Source organism: Lissotriton vulgaris, chromosome 10 (assembly GCF_964263255.1).
Source record: "Lissotriton vulgaris chromosome 10, aLisVul1.2, whole genome shotgun sequence".
Lineage (NCBI taxonomy): Eukaryota > Metazoa > Chordata > Amphibia > Caudata > Salamandridae > Lissotriton > Lissotriton vulgaris.
The window spans coordinates 172,658,278-172,675,416 of record NC_141698.1 but is presented as its reverse complement, the minus strand read 5'-3'; the positions used below and the strand labels follow the sequence as shown (position 1 = coordinate 172,675,416).

The following is a 17,139-nucleotide window of genomic DNA, read 5'->3' as shown; positions in this document are numbered from 1 at the left end:
CTTGCACCCCCCTATCTCCCTCTTCCCCCTGCTGCCCCCCCTCCCTTGCCCTCGAGCAGAGCATCCCACCCCCCCTCCTCCCCCTCCCTCCCCCCACCATTTCTTGAGGCATCCTGGGACCAAGGGGCCCCAGGTGTAGGCGACCGAGTGATCTGAGCATCACTGCTTACTTGATCGCCTGAGTTATCAAGAGACTTTAAACATATAACAGCTCAGCTGGCTAACTTTCCCCCTCCTATTTTCTTAGTTCAGAGAGTTCATGCAGGTATGCCTCTGCTTGGATCTCACTTGTAAAGTACCTTGATATTCCTTTGTAAAGTACCCTTAAACTAGCTGGATTTAACAGATAAACTGTTGCTCCGATCTTCTCAAATGGGGCAAAGAGTTGTCTCAACCTCCATCGGCGTTCAACCGTTGCATGAGGAAAATCCGGACGGACAAAGAACTTGTTCCCTTGATATTCTTTTCTACTCGTCGGTCTGGCCAGGTCATTATTTGCTTCTCGTAAGAGAAAGTTTCCGAAGCAGACCAGAATAGCTCTTGGATACTGATTTTCTTTTATAGACCTCTTGGGGAGTGTGAGAGGAAAGCTCACACTTCCCATTTTTGAAGTTCAGGCATGTAGACTTTAAAAGATTGACAATATATCCCTTGGCGTCGCTTCCCTCTGCACCTTCTGCAATTCCCAAGAAGCAGAGGTTATTTCTTCTCCCCCGGTTCTCGAGGTCCTCCACCTTTGTCATAAAATCTTCAATAATATCAGCTTGAGACTTTTCTCTACTTTGAAGTTTAATGACATCTGCTTCTAGATTTTCTGTGCGGCTCTCCACCGAAGCCATTCTGTCCACTATCTCCGTACAAGTATTATATACCTTCTGGATAGCGCCTTGGAGTTGTTGAATAGCGTTGTGATTCCTTTGGCTATCAGTTTTAACATCCGAGTGAAAATCCTTTATGGTCCTCAGGACCTCACTCAATGATGGTTCTACAGAAAATCCTAGTTTGCCAGTATCATGATGTTGTTTTTCCTTGCTCTTTTCAGCTGCCCCATTTTTTGGATTTTTAAGTTCTGTGTCTCCTATAGATGTAGGAGTCAAACTTTTCCGGAAGGGTCTAGATTTTTTCTTTGTTTGGTCCTGGTTACTCTCCTGATCCGTTGTTTCGTCATCTAATTGTTTGTGGAGTTTTCTATGTTTTGATTTTTTTTCCTCCACCTTCTTTTTGATCGCGTTGTAACATCACATATTCGTTGGTGTCATTCGTTATGCTGCAAGCGGTCCTTGGTCCCACAAAACCACACTCACACTCTCCACCTGTCCCTCCCTTCCTGTCTGATTTGCTTGGTTTGCCAAGTTCATGTGCACTAATTTACATTGCATGCCCTTTTTTTCTTTAAATCAGGGTAAAGACATGGGATCTGGCAAGGGGAGTGGGTTTACCCAGCTGTATTTCCTACTATACGAGAACAAACAGACATCTTTTTGCGGAGTAAAGAAGGGGTTTGTAACATTACATGTTGAGGCATTTGTAGCAGGTATTTTATGGGAATAAAGGGAAGATCTTGTAATTGTAGAAATGCTTGTAAGTAGAACCTCGCATTATCCTGGGTTTTCAAAGGAACTCATTAAAAAAAAGCCTGCACGCTGATTCTGAGAAGGAAACTTAGTTCTGTTGCCTGTAAATATTTAGATGGGAGTGAATTTGTGTCCTATGAACAGAGACCATCTCCAATAAATGTCTCTTGGATTTTTACCAAATTGTATTCTCCAAGGACGTTTTTGTATCCTGCTTCTTCTGCTGATTATTGACCTCCTGCTATAGAGTTCAGATCTGGTTGTATTATAATTACTCATTGCATGCAGTATTGGACTGGTTAAATGCCTCGATGTTAAAAAAAACACCATTGCTAATCCAGCCCTGACACCCATTGTATTGTTCAGGGATAAACAGCTGGTTTTGGTATTTTTTAAGCGAGCTCAGAGCTTATGCCATTTTTGCAGGTAAACACTGTTGATTTGGATGACCTTATTTGATATAATGGGGTTGGCAGCCGTAGGGGTAATACTAGTAGTGGTAGAAAGTGTAGTTGTCAGGAGGGGGTGGCAGAAATAACTACTCACACACCCACTCACACATCTGCAATGATACTCATGCAGCCACTCACAGACCCACACAGACACTCTGACACCCACTCACAAACCCACTCAGACACACACCCACTCACAGATCCGGTCACTTACATACCCAGTAACATATTCACACAGGAACTCACACACCTACTCACAGACACACTCACAGACTCACACAGACACTCACACACTGACTTAGAGATCCACACAGGCACTCACACATCCAATCACATACTGACACAATACCATATACACATACTGACACACACACACCTATTTACTCACAAACCCACACAGGCACTCATAGAACCCATCACAGACCCACTCACTCACACACCCACTCATAGACCCATAGTGTCACTTACACATCAACTCACATACCCACAGATGTATTCACACACCATCCCACAGACCCATAGCGCCACTCACACATCCACACAGACACTAACACCCACTCAAACACCCATAGTCACTCACACAGTCACGTACTCTCCCATGCAGCCACTCACACACCCACTCACTTACCCATACAGCCACTCGCTCACCCATTCAGGCACTCACATAGCCATTCACCAACTCACACAGCCATTCACACACCCACTCTCAAATGCTACAGGTTACAGTTAGGAAATACATTTTAGAAACCCTTGTAAATTCTCTGAAAAACGAAATGTTACATGGGCATTTTAGTTTGGAAATGAGATTAAAAAAACCTTAGAAATTCACCTCAAAAGACAAAGGTTACAGGGACGTTACAGTTAAGAAGCCATATTAAAAAATCGTGGAAATTCACTCAAAAAATGAAAGCTACAGGGACGTTATAGTTAGGCACCGATTTTTCACCCAGAACACCATAGAAATTTAGCAGTTATGGTTAACTGAGCTAACTATAACTCACACCCCTGCAATGCACTGCTTATGACATTACATATTACGCCACTCATGACATGGTCAGTGAAACCACTGATGACATCACTGATGATATCATCCAGTGATTGAGAGTGTTTTCGAAAGGTTTATGTCATCAGTGATGGTATGTAAGATGTCATCAGTTATGTCACTGACCATGGCTTGAGTGATGTAATATGTGAGGTCAGCAGTGTTTTGTATGGGGCATAAATTATAGTTAGCTCAGGTAAATATAACTGGTGAATTTCACTGGTTTTGTTGAGTGAAATCTGAGCCTAACTATAACGACTCTGTAACCTTTGGTTTTTTGAGTGATTTTCTAAGGTTTTTTTAATTCTATTTCCTCTTGTAACCTCCCTGTAACCTTTGTTTTTTCAGTAAATATATATATATATATGTATCTAAATATATATATTTTCAAGGTACGTATATTTGGAGTTAGGTATGATAAATCTATAGCTCTTTATGTGCACTTACCTAGCTACAATCTACAAAAAAGTTTTTTAATCGACAAGCTGTAGCAGCCTCTTTCTGCTACAAAACGTTTTTCAGTACATTAGTGTTTGTAGTCAGTCAAATACAGACTTACTTATATTTCATATCTTATTTCTATTACAGCTATTAACTTGTCTGTTATTTTAGCAAGATTAGCTTTATCATGAAGTGCTGTCTCGAAGCAGTTGTCACACAGATCTAGGCTCTCTTGAGTCTGTGAAGCTATCAATGACTGGACATTGAGCACACCTTATAATGAACACTAAAATTATATACATCCTTATTAGGAGTGGGCTGGTAATTCCGACACGTGTAGGAATTCCTGTTACTGCACATGTAGGATTTATGAATTTGTGAACTTTATTTCACCACATAAATACAGGGTGCTACAAAACATATATCCCTCAGATACATTTCCACCAGTCAAAGCTGCCCATAGTAATCGGGAGAAAAATGGCTGGACAAATACCGGACATACCGATTTAAATTGGCTAAGCACCAAAATCTGCATGTTATTCCCCATTTTAGAGGAATAGTCGGCATGGTTGTCATTGATTCCTCCTGATAAATAACTTACTGCACGATAAATATATCACACTTACCACTAGGGCTACTTGCAGTGAGGTTCTCAGTAGCCCAAGAAACATGCCTTTATAGATTTGTAGTTGATTTATTTCTCAAAATATTATAAAAGTAGTTTGTAAAAATGTCTCCTAATTGCAGGCGTGTCGAATTTGAAAAAAAACTGCAGGGGTACAGCAAAGACGTAGAATACTTCAAGAAACGTGACCAAGTTACTATGGAGGAAATGAAGAATAATGTTGAAAAAATGCATGAGCTGGATGCCAATCTGACTAAAGCATCACTGGAATTTGAGGTTTGTGGTATTAAATCAATCTGGTCTTCTTTTGTAAACTTCTGATTATTGGGTTTTAAGTAAATTGTAGTATATCAACCTGTTTTGTTTGCCAACATTTGTACAATGTAAATAGATCGCCTGAGTTGGTAATCTGCTCCCTATGCAAAACACATATTTCAATCAATCTAAAATACTTTCCACCAAGTTGTGACACAATCCTATATGCCTAGGTGTTCCAGCAAATCCATTTATTTTTACAGTAAATGCCCACAAACATGTCTGATATTTGCCCTGAGGTGAGTACTTTCAATGTTTTGTTGATGGGCACCCTGTAATCCAACTTTGAATTAGTGGAAGACAAATGCTGAACAAGTGAATCAGTTTGTCAATTATGTAACTCAGAAATTAATCACTCTATCATACTGGTTACCTACTGACATATCTAGTAATGTCTGATTAGCCAAATGCCCTAAATATGAGTTTTCTATGAGTGGTATCCCTGTGGATACACTGAGGGGGCGTTTCTATGGAAATGCACCTAGTAACGCCTCAGTGGTTTCTGTGGATATTTTCCAGCAGATCAGGGCAGGTGGTCAATGTCTGCAGAAAAACTACTAAAACCAGTCAAACCCACTTGATTTAGGTGGCAGTTCAATTTCCTTTATGATATTCCCCATTTTGGGGGCAGCAGTTTTTGTAAGTCCACGTGCGGGTTTCGGACACTTTCTATTGAGGGCCAAAGTTTCTTCCGGTGCCTCACTTAAGACATTTCCTGACATACTGTCAGTAACAAAAGACTATATGAAGCATTCAATACATTTGCCTTCAAAGTAAGCCTGGGCGAAGTGCAAAAAAACCTGGTAGTAATTGGTAGCCAACTCACAGGTTAGTGATCGCATTTAAATTCACCACCCTCAGAACCATACTATAAATGTAAAGAACGGCATCAAGAAGAAGTTCCATCTAGGAAGGATCATACAAATCAGTAGCTCTGCCGTAGCTATGCGGAATAAGAGCAGAAGAATCTGATGTTCTGCAAACAATCTATGACTATATCTTTCATGCATTAGAAATCAAATCTTTGTAAGCACCGTTTCAGTGGACAGAGCATTTAAGACACAAATAATGAAAGACTTAGGCAAATTTACAATATTTGGTTATTGTATTGAAGATCCAAAATCAATTCAAATAAGTAACATGTTTAGCAGTTCTGTCATAAGTCTCACAGCATGTAGTATAAAACCACACGTTTAATTCAAATAAATCTATTGTTAAAATAAAAAGTTCATGAAAGGATAGGTAGCAGTTCAGGGAGTTCTCTTAGAATGGGCAAAAGGTTCTGGTTAAAGTCCACAAAAGGAAAGTCCATGAGCATTGGCAAAGGGAATGGAAATTTATCAGGAACATTTCTGGGCTGGTATCCCAACTAACATCTCCAAATCATCCAGCAATGAGGTTCATCAGCAAATAGTGCCAGTAGAAGGGAAAAGGAAAAGGGGCTCTGCGATAGGTCTTAGTTTGAATCCAGGATGATCTCTGCTTGAAGTCATCAAATTAATTCCCCAAAAAGCATCCCTCTTCCAAGAAAAGTCCCCTTTTATACTCAAAATAGTCCATCTGTGGAATCAATTGCCACTCCATTATGGTCTGATCGACGTGTGAAAAAAAGTTATAGCAAGTATGGTGACTTGCATGCACTGTGCACTGTTTACAAAAACCCTACTCATTTGTTCAAGTTAGACCTGATAACAATACTTAAACATTTTCAACACTGTACATTTTGTTCAACGTAAACTGTTATTTGTTTCTCATTGACAATATCATAAACAAAACAGTAATACAAGTTAATCAAGTAATACAATGTTCACTTTAATTTTTTCCTCAATATGAATTTGCTATGTACAACACATCATGTTAGTTATACAACCATCTCATAGATGCCCAATGCATTTCGGGACGAATTAGTCCCTTCCTAAGGGGCCTTCAAAGTAAGCCTGGGCAAAGTGCAAAAAAAGCTCTGCCGCGCTAGGCGGACCTCTGCAAGCGGCAGAGTGTGTTAGATAAATGCTGTTCTGAGTGATTTTCAGTGCCAGGCGCTTGTCGGCACTGTGCAATCATTGCAAACTCCACCATCCACAGCGCAAGCGGGCGCTGCTTCCTTTCTGCCACTCATGTAGATTTTTACTCGAGCTGCAGCTTTCTCAACGCGAATGGACTGTTTCTCTACGCGAGCGGTCGCGAGCATACAAAACTTTTGCAATGAGAAATCTGACCGCCCGCTTTCAGATATCTCGCCAGGAGGTTGATTTTTCATGGCAACTTGATGTGGACGATCGCGAATGAGGAAAAATCTGGTGGGAAGGTGGATTTTCCTGACTCAAGCTCAGCAACTTGACGTTGACAAACAAAAGCGAGGAAAAAAATTCTGCTCCACGTCTTACAACCTGGTTTTAAACATATAATTTGCCAGGATCACTTTTCAGGGTACCTAGGTTTTTAACTACTTTGTTTTTTCTCATTTATTTTATTTATTCATGTGTATGGATGGCCATTCCTGCTGCCATCGCAGAACCAAGTCGTTCCGGAAGGGGACAGAGAAAACTCTCATGCCATCTCCTGTTCCACAAATACATTTATAATGTGGTCCTCAGATAGAAGACACACCATCAAAATGACAAGAATAGATACTAAAATTAATCTTAGCCAAAAGCAGAGAAAATATGATGTTATTAAAATAAGTATATCTCTGCAATCATAGGACATACAATGGCCGCCAGTAACAACTTATAACAACACTAGCAATACATTCTAAACAGTTGGAGGCTGAGACAGGTCATTATTCTACCCTTGGGTTTTAATATTAGAAAGACAAAACCTCTATATCAGTAAAGAGCTCCCTAGATGTGAATACAAACTTAGGGGGCTCAGATATTGAGGGCACCAGAGTATAAATATGTCATTATTGAAAAAGGCACCAATAGCTTGGGAAAAGAGAAAACAGAGTGAGACAAGACAAGGTCACAAGACGATTGTTACTTTCATTGCTCCACTTTTGACTTGAGAGTTTCCAAAGAGATGGATGTTGCATCAATCTTTCAAGACAGCAACATTTTCCCATTGTGGATCACTTGTAGACAAGCTACTGGGTTGGGTCGCCAAGGATAAGATGTAGTTCCCGAGGATCTGTAGTTCACCCCTTTTCGTGATTGTAGCCGGACTGACATTGGGAAGAACAGGACCTTGGTTTCCTTATGCAGCACCTTGCCTTGTTTCAAAGTCCCTCTTGTAAATGTATGCGTACCATACTTTGATCGGTCCCCATTTTACCTTTGGTAATCTCTTTAATGTCATAGCCCCATTCATTCCATGTTTACTGCCACCTGCAAACCAGGGCAAAATAAATGCTCCATGAGAGTTGGAGCTCTTTTATTCAGTTGGCATAGGTTAGTATTCTGCTTCAGCTGATCCGAAACAGATTTCCATTATTTTAGTTGCATAGATTGCTCCCCTCAGAGTAACAGCAGCCTCTCACCTCTAAAGGACTCCTTCCAGTGCTGCCAGGTGATCAAGGCTGCCATCTTGGATTTTCGGTGGTGAACAGGAGAGAGTCTGCAGCTCCACTGGATACCCTGATTCATCAGTACAATGCATATTTGAACATTGGAATGTTGGGAGCTCCATTGCAGACAATGAAGTGCTCCCTGCTTCTACGGGCCGGTAAAGGCCCGCAAAGCAACATTCCAATGTTCTACAAAGGCTTCTCGAAGTTTGAGGGGATTTATATCCCCTCGAGCATCGAGAACCCTTTGTTTAATTTGTTCGAACATTCTGCCCTCTTGGGGCAGAATGCTCTAATAGCCTTATAGCCCTTCGTAGCAGGGCTATACGGCTATTAAAGTCCCCCTGTGTAGTTAAAGTCCCTCGCCTTCAGCTCGGGCCTTTAACAATTCAGCGGGCCTTTAATAGCCGGTATAGCGTGCTACGGCGGGCTATAAGGCTATATTATGTTCCTCCCTAAAGAGGATCATTCGCTTCAGCCTATTATCTGAAGCTGTAGCAAATAGGGATTCTCTCTTGGTGTGGTGACAACAACTGGCAACGAAAATGATGTCTTGGAAAACAATGATGGTTTACCAGCAATGTTGGCCCATTTCCCTGGAATATTATTGCCCTGGAGTAACGCGTTGTTAATAACACATTATCAGGGCAATAAATTCCTGCAATAGACCGCGCTAAGCGCGCTTTGCGTTTATTTATCGCGGTCCTAGTAAATAGACCCCTCAAATATTGCTATCTTTCGACTAGGACTGGAACAGGCACTTGGTGAGCACAAGGCAGAACATATTTGAGAGCAAATGTAGTGCTGATTAGTGGTTTATATCCACTCCTTAATTTGTAACAAAACAAGTGCAATTGCCCAAAGCTTTTATTAGGAGCCCGCCGTAAGTGCTGCCATTACTCAAGCTTGGCACTTACCAGGGCCGTCTAGTCTTGAGACCACCTCATGCACTTCAGGCCCGTCAGATGTTTTTGCGGGGCCTGAGGCAAAAAAAATAATGTAGAGCCACATATCATTGTCTGGTGTTCAGTAGTGGTTTAAACGGTTTTAGCTGCCATGACTAAACAATGCAGGCTCGGTTCAAAATGTATAAATCATTTTTTGTGGCAAAACTCAGGGGCTCTTAAAAACTAAAGAAATAACACCCCTCCCGACACCCCCTTCTGACAGCCCTGATGCTCTTTGTTCCACTAATATACACTTCCTGACTGTTTAGGTTTCCCCTGCGTAGGCTGCGCATGCGTAGTCTCGCTGGCGAGATCTAATGATTTTGACGAGCTTTGACTGGTGGGCTTTAAGCCCCACCGCTCTTTCCCATTGGCCGGCGTCACCGTTTATGCTAAACGGAGGCCAGCCATTGGGAAAGAAGTTAATGTGACACACACTTTTCTCTTTCAAAGACGGCCCACTTGGATCGGCTCGTCTGACTTTTTTTTGGCGTAAAAGGTTTCTTATCTTTATGGGGCATGTTGGCCGCATTAGGAAAACCCACTCTAAAATTGAATCACAGCACCCTTACTACCCACTTTCGGGGCTATTATGTTTGCAACCTGTCGCCCTGTAGTTTCAGAGCCTCTCTGCCACTGGAGCCACCACTGAGCCGGAGCCGAGTACTGCTGAAAAAAAGCTAGACGCCACGGGCTGCTGCTTGTACTCGTGCCGGCTCGCACGCCCACTGAAAAACGAAGAAGATGCCGCCATAACATTACCCCCTCAGGACACACATCTCAGTGGGTGAGAAGTAACACTGGGGGATGAGGATTCACAGGAGGGTTTTGCTCCGGGAGCGCGTCTCTCAAGCCGCTCATACAGCCGCTGTCACGTCCGCCATCTTGCCTAAGTCCCAAGTTTAGAACTCTGCTGTGCTCACACACTGTCTTGTCCAGGGCCGGACTGGGAACTAAAACCGGCCCTGGCAAAGTGCTCGGCCGGCCCCCTCTCTCCACCCGAGGGGAGGGGGGGCCAGCCGCGCTCTTTGCCAGTGCCGGTTTTCGGCCGATTTTGTTACAGGGTCGTTTTTGCAGCAAAACGGCCCTGTAACAAAAACGGCCCCCAGGGGCCCCAAACCGGCCCCCACCCGTGCGGCCCACCGGGGGATTGCCCGGTGCCCGCAACGGCCAGTCCGGGCCTGGTCTTGTCCGATCAGCCTTCGGCACTGCCAGGTCTCACCACAGGCCTCCCCAACCCTGTCTCACCGGGGTGCATTGTGTTCCTAGGGTATGAGAAGTATACCTCGCTTGAGGCTTCGGTGACCGCTTGTCCGAGAGATGAACCTCTCCCACGGAAGAGTGGGGGGTAATAATTTCTGCACTCCTCAATGCAATTGTCGCGGGTGGCCCGGTGCCAGATTCTTGGAGAGGTGCTGAGGTGGTCCCCATCTACAAGAAGGGCAGTAGGGACCTACCTGGGAACTATAGGCCTATAAGCCTAATAGATTCGTCCCAGAAATTGGCGGGGAAAGTGATTCTGGGGAGGATCTCGCAATGGGTGGATGAAAACCACATCCTGTCCGACATGCAAGCCGGGTTCCGTTCAGGCACCGGAACCATTGAACAGGTATTTAGGCTCCTGTTATTACACTGGAAGGTGGTGGAGCTAGGCAAAGGCAGTCTCTATTTGGCCTTTATTGACCTAAAGACTGCCTTTGACCTGGTTCCAAGGGAGGAACTCTGGAGGGTGCTACACGATCTTGGGATGCCCCCGTATTTATTAAACCTCCTCATTAAACTGCACAAAAACACCTATGCCCAGGTTAGATGGGGGTTGAACGGGGAAAAGACCGATAAGATCAGGGTCGAGAGGGGAGTAAGGCAGGGCTGTGTTCTGGCCCCTACCTTATTTTCCCTCTATATCAATGGGGTGGTAAACCATCTACTCGGCGAACCAGCAGACGCTCCCACCCTGGGAGGCGTAAAAATTCCAACCTTGCTGTTCGCCGACGACACCCTCCTCATCTCTAAAACCCCCCAAGGTCTCCAGACATTACTAAATCGCTTCCAGGCCTTTTGCACCTCCAGGGGCCTTGTCATCAATGTGGAAAAGACCAAGTACCTAGTTTTGCACCCGCCCCGCAAACTTGGCCGCCCCCCTATTTTGAATTCTATACCCCTAGAAAGAGTGGCAGAATTCGACTACTTGGGAATCCGACTCAACGACGCGATGAACTGGACCGCCCATATCAACAAAATGGTAATGACCCACAAAAGGGTGGGGGGGGCTCTCCTCAAAGAGTTTAACAACTCAACTAAACAATGTGTTGCCCCCCTACTTGATATATATAAAGCTCGTGCGGTCCCTGGGTCACTATATGGAGCTGAATTGTGGGGTCTGGACAAAGTGGATCTACTGTGCAAGGCGGAAAATAAATTCATTAAAGATCTCCTTGCCATACCATCGAGTAGTCCGACTATTCCAGTGCTCATGGATGCTGGCTGCAAAGCAATAGGGGACCAGGCTCGCCTGCGACCCCTCTTGCTCTGGGCCCGTCTGTGGAGGGTACCGGAGCTAAAACCCTACGCTGACGGCCTTGCTGAGGTGATGCACTCCGACGGTTGGCACAGTATCAAATGGTTGAAGAACATCAAACACCTTCTAGGGGACCTAGGCCTGGACTCTTGTTGGCATAGTCACTCCGCCCCCCCGAAGGAGACCCTAAAAAAACTGTTCTGGGAGTGGGTCCGCGTGAAGCGCATCAGTAATCAGCAGCACTGCAAAACCACCGCAGCTTTTCTGCTGATAAAAGATGTCGTTGCCTACGAGCCATACATGGACCTAATAACACTTGCTATGGACCGGTCCCTGTACATTAAATTCCGGCTGGGGTTGTTACCCTTGGCTGACCTCTGTTCCAGGTGGAATAAATCCCAGCCCTCTTCACGATACTGTGCTCTCTGTCCCGATAAACCAGAGACTGTGCCACATTTTCTATTTGAATGCCCAGATTACGGCCGACCAAGATCACGTTGGCTTGGTCCTATCTGCAGAGAATTGGGGACTCGCCAGCACTCTGTCGCCCTTCGGATTCTATCAACTAATACAGCCCCCCCGATTGTTTGTGCCGTTGCCAAGTTTTTAAAATGGGCCTGGTTGATTAGACTTAAAAGACTGTCCATATCAATTTAATCTCCTTTTAACTAACTTATGATGTTCTAATGTGTTTTAATGTTTTCTACTTACTGTACAGTCATACTTTTTTCGACATGCTGTTTTAATCTTTTGTATCGCTTTTATGATATATGCATATCGAAATAAAGCAATCAACCATTTTATGTGAGGTTGGCATTCCGTTGCGAGGAACTAAACTACCCCACGTGGGGGCGGAGGCACACTGAGACATTAAAGCAGCAGGGGTCTGATCGTGAACAACATGTTATAAGGGCACCATGGAAGCACTGTGAAGGTGGGGGCTCCTGGGATATCAGCAAAGACAGCCTCTTTAGCCCTGAGCCTGGCGGGTATAGACCATCATCCCGAGCTCCGCCTTCTTGAACTCTCATGAATCACACTGCTCTACAGAAAGATCCCAGTGCCTCTCCCCGATTGGCACACACAGTAGGTCTCTTGAATTGTCACAGTCCCTCCAGATTGGCACACCGCACTCCATGATTTTTTTTGCTGATTTATAGGGTGCGAACTCGACCCCAAGGTACTGGAGCGCTTTACATGAGCATCAGTTACCTTACAAAAGGACACATTCATTTTTGGTAGGCACGGGGAGATTACATGACTACTTTAAGCCCGCCCTTAGAATCACCAGGTTCTGAGCCGATGCTGAGGCTCGAACCTGGTACCCCAGCACCAAAGTCGGCAGTCTAGCCGACGGACCACATCCTCTCCCCTCACCAGATCCGTGATCTCCCGTAATGCCAACATGTCCACCCCTGGTATAGAAAACCTAGGTTTCCTCACAGACTGACATAGCAGCCCTGGTCCCTCTAAACTGATAAGTTACTGTTTCCCAAACCAAAATGGATGGTCAGCAGGATGAAACGCGAAGTTGCGGGTTGAGCCTGTGACACCAGGTAGCAGTCAGATTTCAACAGAGATCGTTCAATTCACAATGTTTCCTCAAATACCATATTAACGTCAACGTCGATTAGCTCGATTTTCTGCAGAACATTTGAATGTTGTGCTGTTTTTAAACAGCAATCATGGTCAACCTTAATGATTTCTGATCTTTAACCATAGCAAAAATATCGCGATTATGCGATAGAAGAACAAGTTACTATTAATATGTGTCTTTCCTTGCATGTTGTGTTAAATGGGGTCGAATTCAGTCATGCATTTATTTACATTTTCTTTATTTACATTTCACTGCGGTTGTTTTTAAATCGGAAATTAGTAGCGTTAAGATGTAAATGCATATAAGCCTAATTAACCCCCTGCGCTGCTTATCCAGCTTGGCAAACAGACACGCAGGAGTTACTGATTGCTAATCTCCCGTACCGGGGGTGAGGGGGGAGAATGGGGTGGGGGAGGGCAGAAGGGAGGGGCTCTCATGAGTGTGTATATTGATCACACTGTTAGAGCGTACGGTCAATGTCTATATCCACACTGGCGGGGGAGGGAGGCTGTGGAGGAGCACACAGCCCCGGGCTACAAGCGCAACACAGGCCCAGCTGCTAGGCAGCTAAGTACAATGGACGAGTCTATGAAATGGGCCTTTAAACCCACCCTACCCCCATTCGCCCTGGGCTCTACCAGGACTTCGCGTCCAACATTTCTGTGCAGACCCCCCTGCAGCAATGGTAAACCCGCACAGCGCATGCCTCTACAGCTGTTGCATCTGTTGGAAGTATGTCCCCTGACCCCTCCAAGCACGGGGGGCTGTCCAGCCTTTCAGGAGCGTCTAAAAGGACACGCCCCCCAACTGGGACCTTAGCTTTGATACCCATTGAAACACGTATTGTGGTGTTTCACATTGAATAACAAAGAAATGTAACATAACAATAAGAATGTATTAATTTTAATGAGGACTGTGGTTCGACACTCAGAAATGAATTTTGTTTATAGTACAGACAGTTGCTCCTTGGTGTAGGTTCATTGCTGATAGGGTGCTTGGCAGTTTTATGGGGGGTGGGGTTTATATAGCGCAAACTCTACACAAAGGTATTTGAGTGCATTACATGAGCACCAGTTACGTTACTCAAGGACACATTCATTTCTGTGAGTCACTGGGAGATTAAGTGATTGGCCCAGAATAACAGGATGTTGATCCCACACCAAGGCTCGAACCTCATTCCCCCAACTCCTAATTTAGCAGCCCTGGACCTTCGGCCACATATTCTCAGCCATTGCTGCAACAGCAACTTATGCAAGCTCTGAATACTTAAGAAGGCAATTCCATCACAAAGTAAGTCCTTCTCGATTCACAGGAAGGGCTGGTTAAGAGTGTTAGTGCTGTATAAAAAAGCTGCAAAAAAATAATAATACTAGAGCCCTACTTCCTCTAAGGAGGGGTGTGCCCCATAATACTGGAAACGTTATTAGTGGCACTTTATTCAGTATCGTATTCACTTGCTTTGCTCCAGATGTCAACGGACCCAGGATTGATTGGTCAAAGACCCTCACTGTAACTGCACTGTTTTGTAAAATTGCACTTTTCTTGTGTGACCCTCCAAAATCTTCATCGTCTCTAATATATTGGGAAGGAAACTGGTGTGCAGTCAAAATAAATAAAGCAAACACATACAAATCGCAAATACAGAAAACATGGCCTTGTAAAACTCTGCTTTGGAACCCTGTGTGTGTGTGTGTTATCATGCTCTGTCTGGCCATTGACCTGAAGATTCCCCCATCAAGTGTCTGCAGACCACATGCCAACCTCCCCCTCCTTACATCCTCTTCTTACCCCTCCTCTTCCTCCTCCTCTGTCCACGCCCCCTGGTCCAAAGTCTGGCCCCTACCGGTAAATACTGGACTCTGCTTCCCTCTCAAGACTGCTCCCAAAGGTCCCGAGTCACCTGGGCTTCACAAATAGTCCTGTCCCCATCTCTAGGTCTGCTGACTGTCCTTGAGTCTCCTGTCCTGTGTGTCCTGCTCCCCTCAGCTGTCGCTCTTTCCCAAGTCTTCAACTTCTCTGCAGTGTGCTGCCTCCTGTCTCCCCCTCACCGCTCTCTCCTGCTGCAGGGGGCTGACCGGTCTAAAGAGGGTGCACCAGGACGATGATCGGGGGCTCGCAACATGCCCTCCTTCTATGGACGGCTCTGTGTGTGTGTGTGTGTGTGTGGCTCCGTGTGTGTGTGTGTGGCTCTGTGTGTGTGTGTGGCTCTGTGTGTGTGTATGTTGCTCTGTGTGTGTATGTGGCTCTGTGTGTGTGTAGCTCTGGTGTGTGTGGCTGTGTCTCTGTGGCTTTGTGTGTGTGGCTCTGTATGAGTCTGTGTGGCTCTGCGTGTGTGTGGCTCTTTGTGTGTGTGGCTCTCTGGGCGTGTGTGGCTCTGTGTGTGTGTGGCTGTCTGTGTGTGTGTGGCTCTCTGTGTGTGTGGCTCTCTGTGTGTGGCTCTATGTGTGTGTGGCTCTGTGTGTGTTTGTGTATGGCTCTGTGTGTGTGTGTGGCTCTGTGTGTGTGGTTCTCTGTGTGTGTGGCTCTGTGTGTGTGTGGTTCTCTGTGTGTGTGGCTCTGTGTGTGTGTGTGTGGCTCTGTGTGTGTGGCTCTCTGTGTGTGTGGCTCTGTGTGTGTGTGGCTCTGTATGTGTGGTTCTCTGTCTGTGTTTGGCTCTCTGTGTGTGTGGCTCTGTGTGTGTGTGTGTGTGTGTGGCTCTGTGTGTGTGTATGTGGGTCTGTGTGTGTGTGTATGTGGGTCTGTGTGTGTGTGGCTGTGTGTGTGTGTGGCTCTGTGTGTGTGTGGCTCTGTGTTTGTGTGGCTCGTTGTTTGTGTGGCTCTGTGTGTATGTGGCTCTGTGTGTGTGTGGCTCTATGTGTGTGTGTGGCTATGTGTGTGTTGCGCTCTGTGTGGCTCTGTGTGTGTGGCTCTATGTGTGTGTGTGTGTGTGTGGCTCTGTGTGTGTGTGTGGCTCTTTGTGTGTGGCTCTGTGTGTATGTGGCTCTGTGTGTGTGTGTGGCTCTATGTATGTGTGAGTGGATCTGTGTGTGTGTGTGTGTGTGGCCCTGTGTGTGTGTGGCTCTCTGTGTATGTGTGGCTCGGTTTGCATGGGCAATTATTTTCTTTTTGTTAGCCATAGTATGCAAATGTGAATCAGGTGCAAAATCTCAGTTTTTGCATGATCTGATTTCTGCCTGCTCTATGTGTGTGTGTGTGGCTCTGTGTGTGTGTGTATGGCTCTCTGTGTGTGTGGCTCTGTGTGTGTGTGGCTCTCTGTCTGTGTGGCTCTGTGTGTGTGTGGCTCTGTGTGTGTGTGGCTCTGTGTGTGTGTGGCTCTCTGTGTGTGTGGCTCTATGTGTGTGGGTGTGTGGCTCTCTGTGTGTGTGTGGTCTCTTTGTGTATGTGTGTGGCTCTCTGTGTGTGAGTGTGGCTCTGTGTGTGTGTGGCTCTGTGTGTGTGTGTGTGGCTGTGTGTGTGGCTCTTTTTGTGTATGTGGCTCTGTGTGTGTGTGGCTCTGTATGTGTGTGGCTCTATGTATGTGGTTGTGGCTCTGTGTGAGTGTGGCTCTGTGTGTGTGTGTGTGGCTCTGTGTGTGTGTGTGGCTCTGTGTGTGTGTCTCTCTGTGTTTGTGTGTGACTCTTTGTGTTTGTGTGTGGCTCTGTGTGTGTGTGTGGCTCTGTGTGTGTGTGTGTGTGTGTGTGTGTGTGTGTGTGTGTGTGTGTGGCTCTGTGTGCATGTGTGGGGCTGTGTGTGTGTGTGTCTGTGTGTGTGTGTGGCTCAATTTGCGTGGGCAATTATTTTCTTTTTCTCAGCCGTAGTATGCAAATGTGAATCAGGTGCAAAATCTCCGTTTTTGCATGATCCGCTTTCTGCCTGCTCTATGTGTGTGTGTGGCTCTGTGTGTGTGTGGCTCTCTGTCTATGTGGCTCTCTGTGTGTGTGGCTCTGTGTGTGTGGCTCTGTGTGTGTGTGGCTCTGTGTGTGTGGCTCTATGTCTGTGGGTGTGTGGCGCTCTGTGTGTGTGTCGTTCTGTGTGTGTGTGTGGCTCTCTGTGTGTGAGTGTGGCTCTGTGTGTGTGTGTAGCTCTGTGTGTGTGTGCGGCTTGTGTGGCTCTGTGTGTTTGTGGCTCTGTTTGTGTGTTGCTCTAT

General features: G+C 45.5%; 1 protein-coding gene and 1 non-coding gene across 2 annotated transcripts in view; one reads left to right on the top strand and one right to left on the bottom strand.

The window, feature by feature from the left end:
- DNAH3 (dynein axonemal heavy chain 3) overlaps window positions 1-17,139 on the top strand; it is a 614,138-nt gene that overhangs the window by 230,623 nt on the left and 366,376 nt on the right. Inside the window, exon 16 of the mRNA XM_086940811.1 lies at window positions 4,257-4,410. Coding sequence (XP_086796937.1) covers window positions 4,257-4,410 — 154 coding nt within the window. The remainder of the gene's footprint in view (window positions 1-4,256; window positions 4,411-17,139) is intronic.
- LOC147684923 (U2 spliceosomal RNA) lies at window positions 6,932-7,114 on the bottom strand. The gene has a single exon (XR_015300757.1). It is a non-coding gene; the product is annotated as a U2 spliceosomal RNA (small nuclear RNA).